Here is a 17321-nt window from a genome sequence, read left to right on the forward strand (position 1 = left end):
CTCAGGTTTCTAGCCCTCATGATGGTTAGGTGATGCCCAGTACGTTTTGGAAGCCAGAAGAATCACTGAATAAAAGGTCCCTGTATTCAGAAGACAGGGCTTCGGGTCGCTGCAAAATCCCTTCCCTTCGCCATAACTAGAAGAAGCAGAATATATGAGAATGCTTTCGAAAAAGCAAACCAAATTATTGGTATTAAATCATACACTTCCCCTCCATTTGCATAATTTGCTCAGGCCATGAAATTCTGCTTTCCTTGGTGCAGAATTTCGGTCTCCCGTTCAGGAGCAGAAAAAGACACATCTCTTCCTGTGACAATGTGGGGGTGGTTGGGGTTTTTTTGGAAGGGTGGTGGCAACTTTTAATGCTTTCCTGTTAAGTGCCACTCAGTGCAAACAGAGATCCTTATTCCAACAACAACAACAAAAACAACAACAACACAAAATAATTTAAGCATTTGCTCGATAAACAGCACTCTCTCTCAGCTCCTAGGTTCTACCCCAAGTCACATCTTTCTGTGACCAAGAAGCTGTGCCCAGGATGGGGCGTTGCAGAGAGGGAGACCCTCCACACAAACACACCCCCCCAAGAGATCTTGCAGCCTTCCCCAAGGCTCTCATGATACATATTTGCAAGGCCCTCCCCCTGCAATCCCTCCCAAATTCCCTGTCATGGTGATGTGTGCTACCCAGCAGCTGAATTATCCCTCCCTGCTCTCTCCTTCTCGCTCTGTGGATTCTGGCTCCCACATAAGCACAAAAATAAATGAACCTTTCCTGAGGAGCTCAGCATCTTGTTAAACGGAACCTGAGAAGGGAACGCTGAGCTGTTTGGAAAAATCCTGGCTGGCAATGAATTTGGCCCCAATCCTGCTAACGGAAACAGACTTTCAGTACAGCAAGCAAGCAAGCAAGCCAGTGGCCCCAGGCCCTCTCTACAAATTGTTGACCCTCGAGGTCCCCTTTTGAAATATTGCAACCTTGAGGAATCACATTAAGTAATAGGTTCCTCCTTCCCCATTCAGGACCTAGTTGAGATATTCGCTGCTCGGTTCTCCCACTGCCTTGAAGGAGAGTTGCTAACTTTCTTCCCTAGCTGGGCCCCCTGTGCCTTTGGCAGCTGCGTCACAGGCAGAAATTCACCAGGGGCAGGTTTCCCCATCACTGCAACTCCATGAAAACCAAGGGCTTCCCTTTTGCCTCTTGGGCAGCTGTCTTAGGCACAAGGGCCGCCCAGTTCGAGTGAGGGGGGGGAATGTGATGTCTCTTGTCACCCGCTGTGCTTAAAATGGAGAAGCAGCACACATCAAAACTCTCTCTTCTCTTGTTTTCTGCTGCAGCTCATCAACCTAGCAACCAGAGCCAGTTTATGCACATTTGAGATCGGGGAGAGACCAATTGTGTCCAAATCAAGCTTTCTTTCTTTTCTTTTTTAAAAGTCAATTAACCTCCGCACCCCCTGCCAGCCCATGAACTTGACGCTCGGTAGTTTGGGGTGGCTGGGAGGAGTCCGTTTCTCGGCCTCAGTTCCTCCAACCTGTGAAATGGGTGCAAGAAGGAGGCCAGACGGGGGGACGGAAGGATGGAAAGATCAAGCTGCGCTTTTAATCAGGGCGCAATTAAACGCATCGATCGCCTTCTTTCCTTCCCACCCGCCAGCACTTCTGAGGAAGGAGAAAATGAGGAGAACTGCCTCTCTTTCTCTCTCTCACTCTCACTCTCTCTCTCTCTCTCTCCAGCCATCTCTGCTCCTTGGATGAATGCGGGGAGAAAGAGAGAGAAGGAGAAAGAGTGAGCAGATGGGCTTTGGCGAGGCCTTTTCATCCTGGCCTTTGGCTGGCTCAATAGCGGAGAAGGGCGGAGGGGGAGGGGAGGCGGCAAGTCAGCCGAGCACAGCTCCTGAATGCTAAACGCCTGGTCCATTGTATCAGCTGGCCCATCTGTCTGTCCTTTTCCCGCTCTCCTATTGTCCAAGGCTGACACATCTGGACTCGGCACAGCTCCCCTCGCTCTTCCCCACCCCCTCCTCCTCCTCTCTGAGCCACACAGTTTATCCAGGGCATGGGTAGGCAAAGGAAGGTCCGGAGGCCGGATCCGGCCCAATCGCCTTCTAAATCCGGCCCGCAGACGGATTTTTACATGAGTAGAATGTGTCCTTTTATTTAAAATACATCTCTGGTGTATTTTGTGGGAATTCGTTCAATTTTATTTTCAAAATATAGTCTGCCCCCCCACAAGGTCTGAGGGACAGTGGACTGGCCCCCTGCTGAAAAAGTTTCCTGACCCCTGCTCCAGGGCCTCCAACCCCTTTGCCAGGACACAGGGGGTCCCTTCGGCGGCTGCCCTGCTTGCCAGAGCCAAGGCACAGGGAGGTTAGCCAGCCCCACCCCCTACCTCCCCCATTGACCCCCTTTGGCTCAACACCTAAGGGCTGTGGTGGTGGCGTATGCCTCCAATCCTCTGCAGGATGCCACCTTGCCTTCCATCGCCAACCCTCCTGCAACCTCTAACACACACACACACACACACACACACACACACAGAGAGAGAGAGAGAGAGAGAGAGAGAGAGAGAGAGAGAGAGAGAGAGAGAGAGAGAAGGAAAAGCGCCCCCTGCTGGCCCATTTCGAACATAGCCTCATTCATATACATACTGTAAAGGTAAAGGGACCCCTGACCATTAGCTCCAGTTGTGACCAACTCTGGGGTTGCGGCGCTCATCTCGCGTAACGGGCCGAGGGAGCCGGCGTACAGCTTCCAGGTCATGTGGCCAGCATGACAAAGCCGCTTCTGGCAAACCAGAGCAGCACACAGAAACGCGGTTTACCTTCCTGCCGGAGTGGTATCTATTTATCTACTTGCACTTGATGTGCTTTCGAACTGCTACCGTAGGTTGGCAGGAGCTGGGACCGAGCAACGGGAGCTCACCCCGTCGCGGGGATTCAGACGGCCGACCTTCTGATCGGCAAGCCCTAGGCTCTGTGGTTTAAACCACAGCACCACCCTCGTCCCATACATACAGTACAACCATTAAAATTCGGGAGCGGGAGAAGATAACAGGAAGGTGTAATACTCCATCTAGTGGGCAAAATGTAGCACGGCGACATCGAGAAATCTGCCCGTTCTCTATCACGCACACGGCCCAGACACCAATATTTTTAATTATAGGAAGGAGGAGGAGAATTCATAGACATTATTATTATTATTATTATTATTATTATTATTATTAATATTATTATTATTATTAAGCCCATTTATTTTAAACGGACATTTGAATCCTGCATCAAAGTGGGTCGGACCCCTTCCAACCCTGCAGTTCTACAATTCAAATAGGTTGGCTTACTGTCACAGCTCAGGTCAGAGAGCCAACAGGGGTTATAGCTGTCAAAATAGTGGTCTCAAAGAGGCGGTTGACATACCAACTCCTTGTATATTTTTCTCCTTGGGGTTCCTTTGAACCCAATTAGGGTTTAAAAAGGGGTGGGGGAGAGACAGAAGGAGAGTTCTGTTGCAGAAGGACACTGGCCGGTGCTTCTACAAGGGAGTCCTGATGGATCCCAAAGAGAAAAATAATAACACAGTCCAGAGGCAAAGGCAAAGAAACGAAAGGTAAAGAATAAAGGATATTGGCTTGGATGGTTAAAGAAGAAGCCCGACTCCTGCAGCAATCAGATGGGAAGTCTGAGAAAGAGCAGCGTGGAGAAGCCTTCTGGCGGAGTGTCAAAAAACTGGGCAACTTTGGGATTCCAGGAGTATCCTGTTATAGGAATAGTCTTCCTGGTGGTGGACACTGACCTGAATTTGCAAGGGGTTTTTCATTGATACTCTGTGACCCAGTGCCAGATTTATGTATAAGCTAAACAAGCTATAGCTTAGGGCCCTTTAGGGAAAAAATATGGATGTACATTTCCAAAATATAGGATAAAAAAATAAAATAAAATAAAACCTACCAGTACATACAGCAACAGTGTTTTGTGTTGTATAGGCTCCTGTGATGTAAGTCATGGGCCCCACCTGCTAGCCTGCTCCCTAAAATATCACTGGTTTGCTCATTTCTATATATAGGATAGGGACCCAGGTGGCGCTGTGGGTTAAACCACAGAGTCTAGGGCTTGCTGATCAGAAGGTCGCCGGTTCGAATCCCTGCAATGGGGTGAGCTCCCGCTGCTCGGTCCCTGCTCCTGCCCACCTAGCAGTTTGAAAGCACATCTAAGTGCAAGTAGATAAATAGGGACCGCTCCGACGGGAAGGTAAATGGCGTTTCCGTGCGCTGCTCTGGTTCACCAGAAGCAGCTTTGTCATGCTGGCCACATGACCCGGAAGCTGTCTGCGGACAAACGCTGGCTCCCTCGGCCTATAGAGCGAGATGAGTGCCGCAACCCGAGTCGGACACGACTGGACCTGATGGTCAGGGGCCCCTTTACTGTTACCTTTTATATATTCTGTGTGTGTGTGAGCAGCGAAACCCGGAAAAATACTTCCGGGTTTGCTGCTTTTGCAACCTGAAGTTTACGTAGGTTATACTGTATAGGGTGCCTACATTCTGCATGGACTGGTTCCATGGCAACATGTACAAATGGCTTTAGGTACCTATTAGGTCCATGAATTACCATATAGCATATATTCAACACAAAAAACAGCGACAATTTGTTGTTGACAAAGGACAAGCTGGACATATAAAGGCCCCCATTACCTTCAGTAGCCTAGGGCCTCATCAAACCTTAATCCGGCCCTGGCCATGACCCATCCCAGGGGTAAGGCAAAGTCACTTAGGTGTCTTAGCAAGTCAGTTTTTGCTGTAATAAGGCGACCCCTTCCTTGCTGAAAGGAACAGGATTAAATGTCTCAAGAAATGCAAAAGAGAAGGGCATTTGCTTCTGTCGAGGATATTTTTGCTGGAGGTACTGTAATCCATTTACTCAAAATGGATGATTAATGGCTGAATTATAGGTCTTGTCTGCATTAGGTATGGTACCGGGTTCTGGGGATTGAAGCAGGTATACACAACCAATTCCCGTTTGTGGCTCTCTTCGCTGCCACAGCACGAGTGTTTGTTTGTGTGCGTGTTGCTCAGAACAACAGAGTCAAACCGCAAGCCCAATAGAGCTTTTACATGTATGGTGCAGATGTTGCCTTAGATGGTGAGCCAGGGATTGCCCTGCCTTTACATATGTGTACTGCGGTACCTCTGGTTACGAACTTAATTCGTTCCGGAGGTCCATTCTTAACCTGAAACGATTCTTAACCTGAGGTACCATTTTAGCTAATGGGGCCTCTGGCTGCCGCTGTGTGGCTTCTGTTCTCATCCTGAAGCAAAGTTCTTAACTCAAGGTACTATTTCTGGGTTAGCGGAGTCTGTAACCTGAAGAGTCTGTAACCCGAGGTACCACTGTACAGTACAGCACTTTTCCCTCTCTCTCTCTCTCTCTCTCTCTCTCTCTCTCTCTCTCTCTCTCTCTCTCTCTCTCTCTTTTAAAGGCATTTTATAAGTGTTGGGTGATAATTCATCATCTATATATCTATAAATATAAACTGGTAAATGTAAAAGTGGGTGGGTTTCCACTTTTCACCAAAACCGCTTGACCGATTGAGGTGAAATTTTCACATGTGAATGTCTGACGGCTATAGGAAAGTTTGCTAAGACAGCTGTGTCACCTACGCCAGATAAAACCCCGTGTTTCAGAACTCACAAATCATATGAAAGTGCATGCTGGGAGCACAGGAGAGGTTACAAATCAGCGCCCTCTAGTGACGGCTACACTGGTACTGCACCTAGGAAAGCTTCTCTCTCCACAGCATCTCGGCTCGGCTTTGCAGACTAGGCTGCTTTCCAGACTAGGCCAAGTGGAGGTGGGGGCTTGCCTGGGTAGAGGGTGGGGGGAGGAGGAGGCAGGATAGGTCATGGGTCGGGACAGGGTGGGCCCAATCACATGAGCTGGGGTGGGAGGAGGGGGGATAGGTAATGGGTTGGAACAGGGTGGGGGGAGTCACAAGGATGCACCTCTGTAAACATAACACGTGTAAAACAGGGAGACTCTGAAGGTGAGGCGAGTCTGAAGGGGGACTCTGAGGCTCTATTTAACAGACTGAGCCACAGCAACGTGTGGCAGGGCCAGCTAGTAGAATCATAGAATTGTAGAATTGGAAGGGACACTAAGGGTCATCTAGTGCAACCCTGTGCAATGCCATCCAACTTCTGCTTAAATACCTCCAAGAAAGGATGGTCCACAACAGGGGTCAACAACCTTTTTCAGCCGTGGGCCATTCCACCGTCCCTCAGGCCATGTGGTGGGCCGGACTATATTTTTGGAGGAAAAAATGAATGAATTCCTATGCCCCACAAATAACCCAGAGATGCATTTTAAATAAAAGGACACATTCTACTCATGTAAAAACATGCTGATTCCCGGACTGTCCGCAGGCTGGATTGAGAAGGCGATTGGGCCGCATCCGGCCCCCGGGCCTTAGGTTGCCTACCCCTGGTCCACAACCTCTCAACTAAAACAAAACAAAACAATATTGTATAGAATAATAATGATAATGATAATAATGATAATAATGATAATAATAATAATAATAATAATAATAATAATAATAATAATAATAATAGCAGCAGCAGCTTATGGTATAGAAGGGATTCCTGATAGCTCGATGTCTTACCCCCTGCCCCCTGCCAAGTCCTATAACAGTAGTACCTCAGTTGCTTGTCAGGAAAATGGGGACAATTTTGTTTTGTCAATGGCTAATTCCAATAATTTACTTGCATTTTTATTTTGTTCTTTCCTCAAGGAGCAGAGGTTGGCGACCTTTGATCCTCACAACAACCCTGTCAGGTTGAGCAGGCTGGAAGAGAGCATGTAACTCACACAATGTCAGCCAGTGGGCTTCATGGCCGAGAGGGAATTTTAACCTGCTCTAACTACTAGGCAACACTGCCCCCTTGTTACTGCTGCTTAAGTGCAAAAATAGCAACGGCTGCTATATTTTACAAGCATCCTTCTCTGCTGTCCCTTATGCCAGCCATGTGACCGTAGCCGAATCCCGTTTCTTTCTTGCCTTCCACGCAGGGATTTAATGTTTCAAGTGTAAGCTCCTCAGGGCAGAGAGCTATCGTTTCCTCCTTGCTTGTTTTAACACACAAAACTGATGCACAACCGAATTAAAAACAACCATCTTAAGATCCGATTCTGACTTAGGCGGTTGCACATCGCATTCGTGATGCGGCTTGCTTTGAAAGCTTAAGTGTGTGTGTGTGTGTGTGTGTGTGTGTAAAATTCTGGGGTCGGGATACGGGATAACTTTGAAATCAGGGGTGCCCTTTATTGCTTGCCTCTCCCCCGGTCTCAGGTGCTTGCGAGTGGGCTGGGCATTCAGAGAAATACATTCTAATTTTCAATATATATATGCAGTCCTTTTTTTCCCCTGGGGGGACGCAGAGGTACGCATACCCCTAAATATTTTGTGAATCTTTTGTCCATATACTGTATTTATTTTTCCCGATTTGAACTGTAAAATGGTGATTTTCTTGAGTCAAAATGAGAGTACCCCTAAACATATTTTTAGGGGGTGGAGCACTATATATATGGGGGGGTGCAATTGCTTCTGAATTCCCAGAAGCCTTTGGGGCGGTCCTGCTTCCCGCTCTGCAAGGCCCTGCGAGAAGAGCGAGCAGGGCGGGCAACAAGCCTCGGTTGCCCGGGGCAACCATCCAGGCAGCCCCTTGGCCTGCTGGGAGTGCGGCGAAGCCATGCGCATGCCCGGTAGCAGCAGCAGCAGCAGGAGGAGGAACTCGGAGGGAGGAGCGGGGGAGGCATTTCAATGCAGCAAGGCAGCTGAGCGGGAGCAGAGTCCCCCAAAGAGGAGCCCTCCCCGGACACCCCTTCCCAGCTGGGGAGGCTTGGGGGGGGGCCCTGTGCAAGAGGGACACCCCTGGGGACACCCCTGCGAAAAGCAGAGCTGCTGGGCAGCCACCGTGGCGCTGTGGCACCCACCCACCCAAAACTTGCAAGGTGCCCAATGCATCTGCTGGGCGATGCCAGGCATCTCTCTCTCTCTCCTTGGCTAGGGTGTCCATGCAGAGGTGCCAGCTGGGCACTGACTGCCCGAGAGAACCGCTTCCCAGAGCTTGAAGGAGCCCGGCAGTGGGAAGTAGCATCTGCAGGAGCAGCAGCAGCAGAAGAAGGGCACCGGGATGTCTGGCGAGAGCGAGGAGATCACCCGCCTCCGCAAGCCGCGCTTCTCCTACGAGGAGAACCAGATTCTGATCCAGGAGGTTCGTGCCAACTACGCCAAGCTGTACGGCACCCAGAGCCGCCGGGTGACGGTGGCCGAGCGGCGGAGGGTGTGGGAGGGCATCGCCGCCAAGATCAACAGCATCACCAGCTGGAAGCGGACCGGGCAGGAGGTGCAGAAGCGCTGGAATGACTTCAAGCGCCGCACCAAAGAGAAGCTGGCGAGGGTGCCCCACTCCACGCAGGGGGCCGGCAGCGCCTGCGACGAGACCTTCTCGGCCGAGGAAGAGACCATCTTCGCCATCCTGGGGCCCGGCGTGATGATGGGGGCGGGCGGGGTGGAACCCGGCGCCTTGCAGAACACGCCGGGGTTCGCCACCCCCAGTTACCGGCTGGCGGCTGAGCATGGCGCAGGTGAGTCCCCGCCGCACCCCATCCCTCCGGCGGGAAGATGTGGGCAGCCGAAGCAGGTGCCTCCGGGGCCCGGCTCTGCCAAGGCTTTGGGGAGGACGGATTGGCAGAATGTAAGGGCCTGAGGCTTGCCCACATGTGGGTTGGCACGCTGACAGCACGGGGTAAAAAATTGAAAACTCCACATACCGCCCGCCAGGAGCTGGTTTCTAAATGGACGAAGCGCTGGAGGACTGAGAAGGGCTTGATTTGAGGCACAATGTGAAGTCGTGTGTGTGCCTCTGAGCATGTGCAGAGTGCCTTACCCTCAGCGCCGCTGGATAGCGGCAAGCAGATTGTTATGTATTCAGTGGTCTGTGTTTGCCTTTGCTTGAGTTTGGACTAAGGATTTCACCTACATTTCACAGATACCCCCATGTGTCTAGGGGTGTATGAAGTAATTGGGGGCGGGGATTTCAGATTGGGTGTGGCAGAGGGTGTCAGTTCATTTCAGTTTGCAGCACTTCTAGTTTTTAAGAAAGAGGCACGCGACAGGCCAATGCCTTTGCCATTGGGGGTGGGCAGGGAAGGACAAGAAAGCGAGAAGAAGCTCACGGCCCTATCTCTTATCACTCACAGAGCTAAAATTCCCAGTGCCTTTATAACAAACTACAGTTCCCAGGATTCTTGGTGTTCAGGGGAGGAGCCTTGTGTTTTAAATGCATGCTTTGACGGTACCAATCTAACATCGTAAATTCTGAATGGTACTCCAAATGGCGAAGGAAATGCACTCTGCACATGCTCAGAAACCTAATTGCTCCAAGAATGGAGGAACAGGCATCCAACCGGGATTTGAGGGGCCCGAAGGGATGCTATTTTAATCTCCACATCGCCACCCACGCCTTGGATTCCAGAACCGAAGTTCAAATAAATGGCAGGGAGTTATATTGGCATGATAAGCGCACAGAACAGGGAAAGCTGGAAGGCAAGCAAATATAACTCTGCTTTGTGAGAGAGGTAGTCCTGCGCTTGACGCCCCCTGACCTGAACTATCCTTTCAAGTCTCCCCCAAATCAATAGGGGATGTGGGGATACAACGGAGACATAGAATAACAGAATTGTCACGTTGTAAGCAAACACGAGGGTCATCTAGTCCAACCCCCTGCAATGCAGGAATCTTTTGCTCGAACCCATGACATTCTTTTCTCTTTCCTACTTTGGGAAATTCCTGCTCTAGGTTTGAAGGAGGGAGGAAAGCGGGGGGGGGGGGAGAGAAAAGGGGGTTTTGCCACAATTTTAGCTCCACATCCATGCTTCCTGGCTTCATCCAGCGTGCCAGTGGTTTATCTCTGCAACCTTCTTCCAATGCTGAGAATCAGTTTGGGCATATGCGAGCCAATGTCCAGGAAACAGGTGTCTCTGTGCATGTGCAGAGTGCATTTTCCTCAGCCCCGAGTCACCGTCTTGGCCTCCAATCTCGCTGGGGCTGGAGCAAAGTGCTTTCAGGTCAGGAGAGGCAAACAGCGGGACGAAGCTGGGTTATTGCTGTGCAACAGGGCAGCTCAGGAAGGCGGCTCTTGCCTTCTGCAGCTGTCAATCAAAGCCCACGCTTGGCTCCCGGCTGCCATGGCGCCTTTCGACGCAGGCCACAAGTGCCAAGAGAAAAGCCCATGCCCACTCTCAGGTGGGCTAGTGGCCAGTTGCGGCTGCCAACTCCATGCCTACACAACTTGTTCCCCAGCTGCAACCTTGAGGCTGCTGGGGAAGGTGTGGAGGCAGGAGAGAAAGAAGAGCCAGCCGCAACACAGCGGCAGAACTAGCACTCAGCACAGCCCTCCCGGGGCTAGGCAGCTTCCTGGAGGGGAGGGCTGCGTGCCTGAATGCTCCGCCATGTGGAAGGGAGCTTGCACCCAGAAAGCTAGCCTGTGGGGAAAAGGGGCTTTAGCCCTGCCTTTCCCCTGAGGAGCTAGATTCTGCAGGCAGAGAGATCTTTCAGAACGCGGAGTTAGAATTCAGGTCTGTGCTCACCCACCCAAAGAGGTAAGGGCCGCAAAGGGCTCTATCTGCCCACGCATTGCTGGCCCAGAAAGGGCCGGCTGGAGGAAAACAGCAGCTTGGTGATGGGGGAATAGCAGGCCCCAAGAACTGTGTTCGAAATTCCCCAGGCGTGTTTTGCTACTGCTGTGGATCTAATGACAACCACATGGCAGTTTCTGGTCACTAGATTGGTGGCCACAGTTTAAAAACCTCTGCCTTGCTCCCTAGTGAATACCTTTCCCTTCCTGACTTTCTCCTTGCATACTGGGACACATGAATTGTTGCGAGAGCAAGCCACAGTCAAGCAAGGTAGTTGAGATCATAGAATTGTAGAACTGTAAGGGTCCCAAGGGTCATCCAGTCTGACCCACTGGTAAATAGACGTTGTGGCGACCATAACCTAGAGTTAAGGGACCATGTGGTGCCTAGATTATAGGTGCCAGCCATGTCAATCTTCTGCTTCCCTCCCCCTCTGCAGACATGCCAGCCAGGGGGAACCTCTCCTGCAGCCCAGAGACTTCTGCACGGACTTCCTGCTGCACCCTGAATGGGGGTCTACTGAAGCCCAAAGAACGTGACTCGCCGGCGCCCCCTTCGGCCCAGCCCGCCTCACTGCAGATCATCCAAATGGCACCTTCTCCGGCCAGCTTAGGCTGCAGGCCACACCCAGAGCACTCACCTGCAGAGCCGCTGGGCAGCACCCCGTGCCCCTCTGCCTCGCCACCCCTGCGGCGCCGGCGCACCCGTCTCGACTTGCCCGCCGAGCCCCCTCTGGACTTCTTGCAGGCCCAGCGGGAGACGGCCGAGGCCGTCCGCGAGCTGACCTACACCCTGCGGCAAGGCCTGGAACGGCTCACCGACGTGGTGGCGGCTTTGCTGCCCCTCCTTCCGGCCCAGGCAAACGGCCTTCTGCCCCCGCAGGGGGAGAGCCCGAGCCCCATGCCACCAGCCCCTTCCTCGGAGACCCCACCGCCCAGGGGCACCTTCGCCACCAAGGAGGAGCCGTCCCCAGAGAGGGGTGAGGACGAGGGGGGTCCTTTACCAGAGGAAGGCCAGCCTGTGGCCAAAAGCGGGCCGTCCCCAAGCCAGGCCCCTGCGCCCCAGAAGCGGAGGAAAGGGATCCCCACTCGGAAACGCAGGGGGCGCTGGAAGAACTTGTGAGCGCTGCCAAGGACCTGGTGCTGACTCTGCCCCCTATGGGGGGGGGACCACATAGGGCAGGTGCCCAGCGAGGGGAAGGCTCCGAATGACTTCTCTCGACGCTCTGCCCCAAAGGGATCTCCAAAGGTTGTTTGCTCCTTTGCAAAACACAGTCCAGAGCCACCCCCAGACCCGGTGGTGTTTGTTGCAACGGGTCTCCACACCCCCCCAGGCCAAAGGCAGCTCCCCAGGCCATGCCGGGTAGCCTGTTAGTGCTTGAGAAACAGCCCTCACCGCCCAGTTTTTGCAGCCCTGAAAGAGGCAGTGGGACCAGGAGTGTTTGTCAACAACCCTGCAAGGAGCAACACACAGCGGCTGGATCATGCATTTTTTGCGGGCACCTGGGCTGAAATCCAGGATGGAAAGCCAACCAGAAAAGGGGAAATCGGACAGACCCTCCCCCCAAAAAACCCCCTCTGCCAGCTCCCCAGCTTTGGCAGTGTCTCCCCCCCCCCAGTCCCAATTGCTTTTTGCATTAAGACACTCTTGGAGGGGCGAATACAGGGTGGGGAGGATTTTTGCCGCCTCCTGTCCCCACAAAGACCAACTTCCCTTTCTCCCCCCTCTTTCTGAACCCTTTCCCAGTGCCTGAAAAGCCAAAAGCATCCTAGACCGAAAAGCCCCACGTGGAGGGGCAGAGGCAAGGTTGCCCAAAAGCAGCTCTCGGCCTTTCCCAGCATAGTTGAAGAAGCCATTCCGGCCATGCCATTCCCTCTGCTCTGTCCCGTCCCCGGCGGAAGCTCAATAAACTATTTTCGTACTACAGCTCCCTTGTGTTCGTGAAACGGCGACGGGGGGGCAGGGGGGGCAGAGATGAGTTCTGGGGCAGAGCTTTATACAGTGGTACCTCGGTTTACAAACACAATTGGTTCCGGAAGTCTGTACTTAACCTGAAGCGTACTTAACCTGAAGCGAACTTTCCCATTAAAAGTAATGGAAAGTGGATTAATCTGTTCCAGAAGGTCCATGGAGTACTTAAACTGAAGCGTACTTAACCTGCAGCGAACTTTCCCATTGAAAGTAATGGAAAGTAGATTAATCCATTCCAGACAGGTCCGCGGAGTACTTAAACTGAAAATACTCAAACTGAGGCGTACTTAAACCGAGGTATGACTGTACAGTACAAGGAAAAGGGGACTCCATTCTCACCAATTTAAGGGACAAAATGGGGTCTTAATAATATAGAAAGCACTTGCATACGCGCACACACAACTGCAAAGGATGTTATGTGGTTCTCTTCACTCTGTGGTGTCTGGTCCTTCGGTCATAATCATCCCAGGGGTGGGAGAACTTCTACATCACAAGCCAAATGCAGACTCTGGGGCTCTCCCCAGGCTGTGCACCCTACCCCCCCCTCGCCCGGCCACATAGAGCTGGAAGGACCCTAAGAGGCATCTAGTCCACCCCCTGCAGTGCAGGAATCCTCTGCCCAACGTGGGGCTTGAACTTGAGTGAGATTAAGAGTGTGTGCTCTACCAATTGATATTATTATTATTATTTTCACCATCATCAAAATCTGTAATCCGCCCTTCACACCGTAGATCTCAGGGCAGTTCACAACATGTCAGACCAGACCTGCCCCCCAAGACCTCCTGGAGTGTTTGGCCTCTATTGGAAACAGTCCTTGAGCTCTCGCCGTCACTGAACAGAAGTTGGGACAGATGTGGGAGAGTAGAAACCTCTGGTTTTAGACTGGCCAAGATGCAGACCCCTCACCAACTTTTTCACACAAAATAACCCAGACACGCATCTTCCAGGACGGGCTCCCAGGCAAGTCATATGACCCACACTGCGATCTCACCCTGAAAACGCTTTTTTCGGGGTGAGAGCACAGCACAAGAGGGCGCGAGATCGAGGCACCCAAAATGACCACTGCGATTTCACACCGGGGGGGGGGAGGGTGTCCTGTTTCTTACAGGACACTTGGCAGGTGTGGGAGATGAGGTTTACCAGACAAAGTCAGAGAGTCACATTGGTTGCTTCTCCAGAGAATCCTGGGAACTGTAGTTTATTAAGGGGGCCAGGAGCTGTGGCTTTGGTGGGGAACTACAGTTCCCAGAATTCTTTGGGTGAAACCAGGTGCTTTAAACAGACGACGTCAACATGATCCAATTCTGGTCTGTCAAATGCAATTCAGCTTTCCATCCACTCACCCATGTGACTTTTTCTTTTATTGGCCAGGTTTTCAGTATAATGCACACTTGTTTTGGGCTGGTGTGGAAATCTGCAGGCTTCTGAGTTAGATAGAACTCTTCACTCGACCGGCAGAGAGATGGCTGGTGGTCAAAAACATGCTTTTTGTTCCTTAGCCTCCACATCTGTTAGGTTGGCTGGCCATTTACGAAGACGGTCACTCTCTCCCCACGGCAGAAGCGTAGACAACTTGCATATGTGTTTGTGTGAACACCTTTCCTCTGGCTATTCCTCTGGATACTAAAGCGCAGCAACAGGCAATCTGAGTCCATTTTGCTTCCTGTCCCACCCCCACCCAAAAAATCTCTGAAGCATACAGGGTAACACAGAAAGTCACATGGCAAGACCATGTTTTCAGGTCCTTTCTCTAGGATACAGGTCTGGGCTGCATAAGATAGACGAGTCAACCCCTGGAAAAAAAATAATCACTGGGACCTGAAAACCACTGGGACCGCCTCATCAAAGGGCATAGTGATTTACAGAGTCCAAGGGGGCAGGTCCCTGCCCCAGAGGAGCCTACAATCCGAAATTCAGGACAGGGAAAACAGGAGAGATAGGGAAGAAGTGACAAGCAAGCAAGCTGTTCCAGTTAAACATGTTGAAGTTGAGTTACGGTAGGAATTATTTTGCACAAAACGCTGGTTTCAAAGTAAGAATTGGAGAGGGACAGTCCTAGTGCATTATGTACTTACGTATTTTCAACATGCCTGCCCCTATCAGTTTCATTCAGATATTATTATTATTATTATTATTATTATTATTATTATTCATTGACCTGCAGCTCCCCAATTATATGCCAGCCTATAATTTTAAAAAATAAAAAAAAAATCAAAGTCTCCCACAAAACAACTTAGATACGCAAACCAACTGAAAAATAAGATAATAAAAGTAATGGGCAGGCAGTGGAATCATAGAATCATAGAGTTGGAAGAGACCACAATGGCCATCCAGCCCAACCCCCTGCCAAGCAGGAAACATCATCAAAACATCATCAAATTCCACTGCCAAACAGCTCTTACTGTCAGGAAGTTCTTCCTAATGTATAGGTGGAATCTTCTTTCTTGTAGTTTGAATCCATTGCTCTGTGTCCGCTTCTCTGGAGCAGCAAAAAACAACCTATCACCCTCCTCTATATGACATCCTTTAATATACAGTATTTGAACATGGCTATCATATCACCCCTTAACCTTCTCCAGGCTAAACATACCCAGCTCCCTAAGCTGTTCCTCATAAGGCATCGTTTCCAGGCCTTTGACCATTTTGGTTGCCCTCCTCTGGTCACGTTCCAGCTTGTCAGTATCCTTCTTGAACTGTGGTGCCCAGAACTGGACACAGTATTCCAGGTGAGGTCTGACCAGAGCAGAATACAGTGGTACTATTACTTCCCCTGATCTAGATGCTATACTCCTATTGATAAAAGTAAAAGCTCTATACCGTAGAAACACTCAAAAAATTTTGCCCGGCACAGCATTCACCAATCTGGTGCCCTCCGAATGTTTAGGACTACAACTCCCATCAACTGTACTGGCTGATGGGAGTTGTAGTCCAAAACTCCTGGAAGGCACCAGGTTGGCAAAGGCTGAAACGTTGACTTAAATTAATTCATTATTATTGTTTTTGTTAATATATTTATTAAATTTCTAAAGCCTTCATCTGAGGATCACAGGGCGGTTTGCAATATAAAAATACATAATACAGTAGCAAAGAAAAAGAATAACCCCCCCTCCCTTCACATAGTTTAAAAGGCCACAGATTGTTTCATTAGCCAAATGGGCTTCCTTGGAGTATTCTGAAGATGTGGCAAAACCCCTGAACCTGCCTTTGCCAGTGGAGGTCCTCAGAAAAGGTCCTCAGACGAGGAGGTGCTGTTTTAGGAATATAAGAAACTTTGCAACACAGGTCAAAATAGCATAATAATAATAATAATAATAATAATAATAATAATAATAATAATCACAATAAATTTATTTATTTAAACCCCGCCCATCTGGGCGGCTCTCAACCAAATATTAAAAACACAATGCAGGACACAAAAGCAGGAGCTTCCAGATGTTTAAACTTTTTAAAGTCTTCCTCCTAATACCTTACTTGACAAGCCACCACTCACAAACTCGAATCTCTCTCCCAGACAGAGTGGGCTACTGAAGGCATTGGATGGAACACGCAGGTTAACAAACCAGCATAAATTATATACCTTCAAAGCTGGAACGCACTATTTTGCCTCTTTTAAAGAATGCACGCTGTAGGATTACTCAAAGCAAGGAAAGTGCTGGGGGTGGGCCAGGACTGCTTAGGAAATGAATACAGGAGCTTTCTGATATGACTGAACTTATCATTGCACAGAATGGTTATGTGAAGCTCAAAAAAAAACCAGCATACCCCCCCTACACCATTTTTGTGCGCCAAGAGGGAACCTACCATCTATTGAAGTAATTTATAGAAAGAGATATAGCAAGGGGTTTTTTCACATTTAACCTGCTGCCCCCTGCCGCGTATCGGCTCTAAAATGACATGCCAGCAGAAAGGGGGGTGTTCAGCATTAGGCCAAAGCAAAACTTGGGGCATAATAACCTTTTCTGTGGGTTCCTCCCCACTTAGAAAAGAGCTGTGCTGGTTATTTCAAATGCATCTCTGGGTTATTTGTGGGGCATAGGAATTCGTTCATTTTCTTTTTTCAAAATATAGTCCGAGCCCCAACGAGGTCCGAGGGAGCGATCCCTTAAATCAGGCTTGTCCAAAGTCCAGTCCGGTTTTATTTAAATCCAAAAAAAAGCTCAACAACTTTGGTTGGTCCCCCATTTCATCAAATCTGGCCCTCTTTGAAAAAAGTTTGGACACTTTTGTCTATGCTTGTCTGGATAAAGGATTGAGAGGGATGTGTGCTTGCGCAAGTAGAAAAAAGCCTACTGTTCAAAGGCAGCATTCACATTTATTGTTCTGCCCACATTTGGCTCTGGCTCCGCCCACCATTGTCATGTGCCCCCCCCCCAAGGTTGCACAGAAGGGAATGTGGCCCTTGAGCTAAAATATTTTCCAGCCCTGTTTAGGGAAGTTTTTAATGTTTGATGTTTTATTGTGTTTCTAATATTCTATTGGGAGCCGCCCAGAGTGGCTGGGGAAACCCAGCCAGATGGGCGGGGTATAAATAATAAATTATTATAATTATTATATTATTATTCCTGGGATACAGCTCCCCTGCTATCTCTCTCTCTCTCTCTCTTTCTCCTTAAGCACAGACAACAGATCTTGTCCCAGCGATGGAGGTAGAGAGGGG

General features: G+C 50.1%; 1 protein-coding gene across 1 annotated transcript; it reads left to right on the plus strand.

The window, feature by feature from the left end:
• Positions 1–7790: 7790 nt before the first annotated feature.
• MYPOP (Myb related transcription factor, partner of profilin) lies at positions 7791–12613 on the plus strand. Its single transcript, XM_035119287.2, has 2 exons — positions 7791–8641; positions 11133–12613. Exons 1-2 carry the CDS (start codon positions 8188–8190, stop codon positions 11813–11815), a joined length of 1137 nt encoding a protein of 378 aa, XP_034975178.2. The 5' UTR covers positions 7791–8187; the 3' UTR covers positions 11816–12613.
• Positions 12614–17321: the final 4708 nt, after the last annotated feature.

Source organism: Zootoca vivipara, chromosome 6, assembly GCF_963506605.1.
Source record: "Zootoca vivipara chromosome 6, rZooViv1.1, whole genome shotgun sequence".
Lineage (NCBI taxonomy): Eukaryota > Metazoa > Chordata > Lepidosauria > Squamata > Lacertidae > Zootoca > Zootoca vivipara.

What these genes read in the sequence shown, in the direction of transcription:
- MYPOP (XM_035119287.2), top strand. Translation starts at nt 8,188, where the DNA reads ATGTCTGGCGAGAGCGAGGAGATCACCCGCCTCCGCAAGCCGCGCTTC. An exon ending in GGCGGCTGAGCATGGCGCAG is followed by an intron (nt 8,642 to 11,132) that starts GTGAGTCCCCGC and finishes CCCCCTCTGCAG; the next exon opens with ACATGCCAGCCAGGGGGAAC.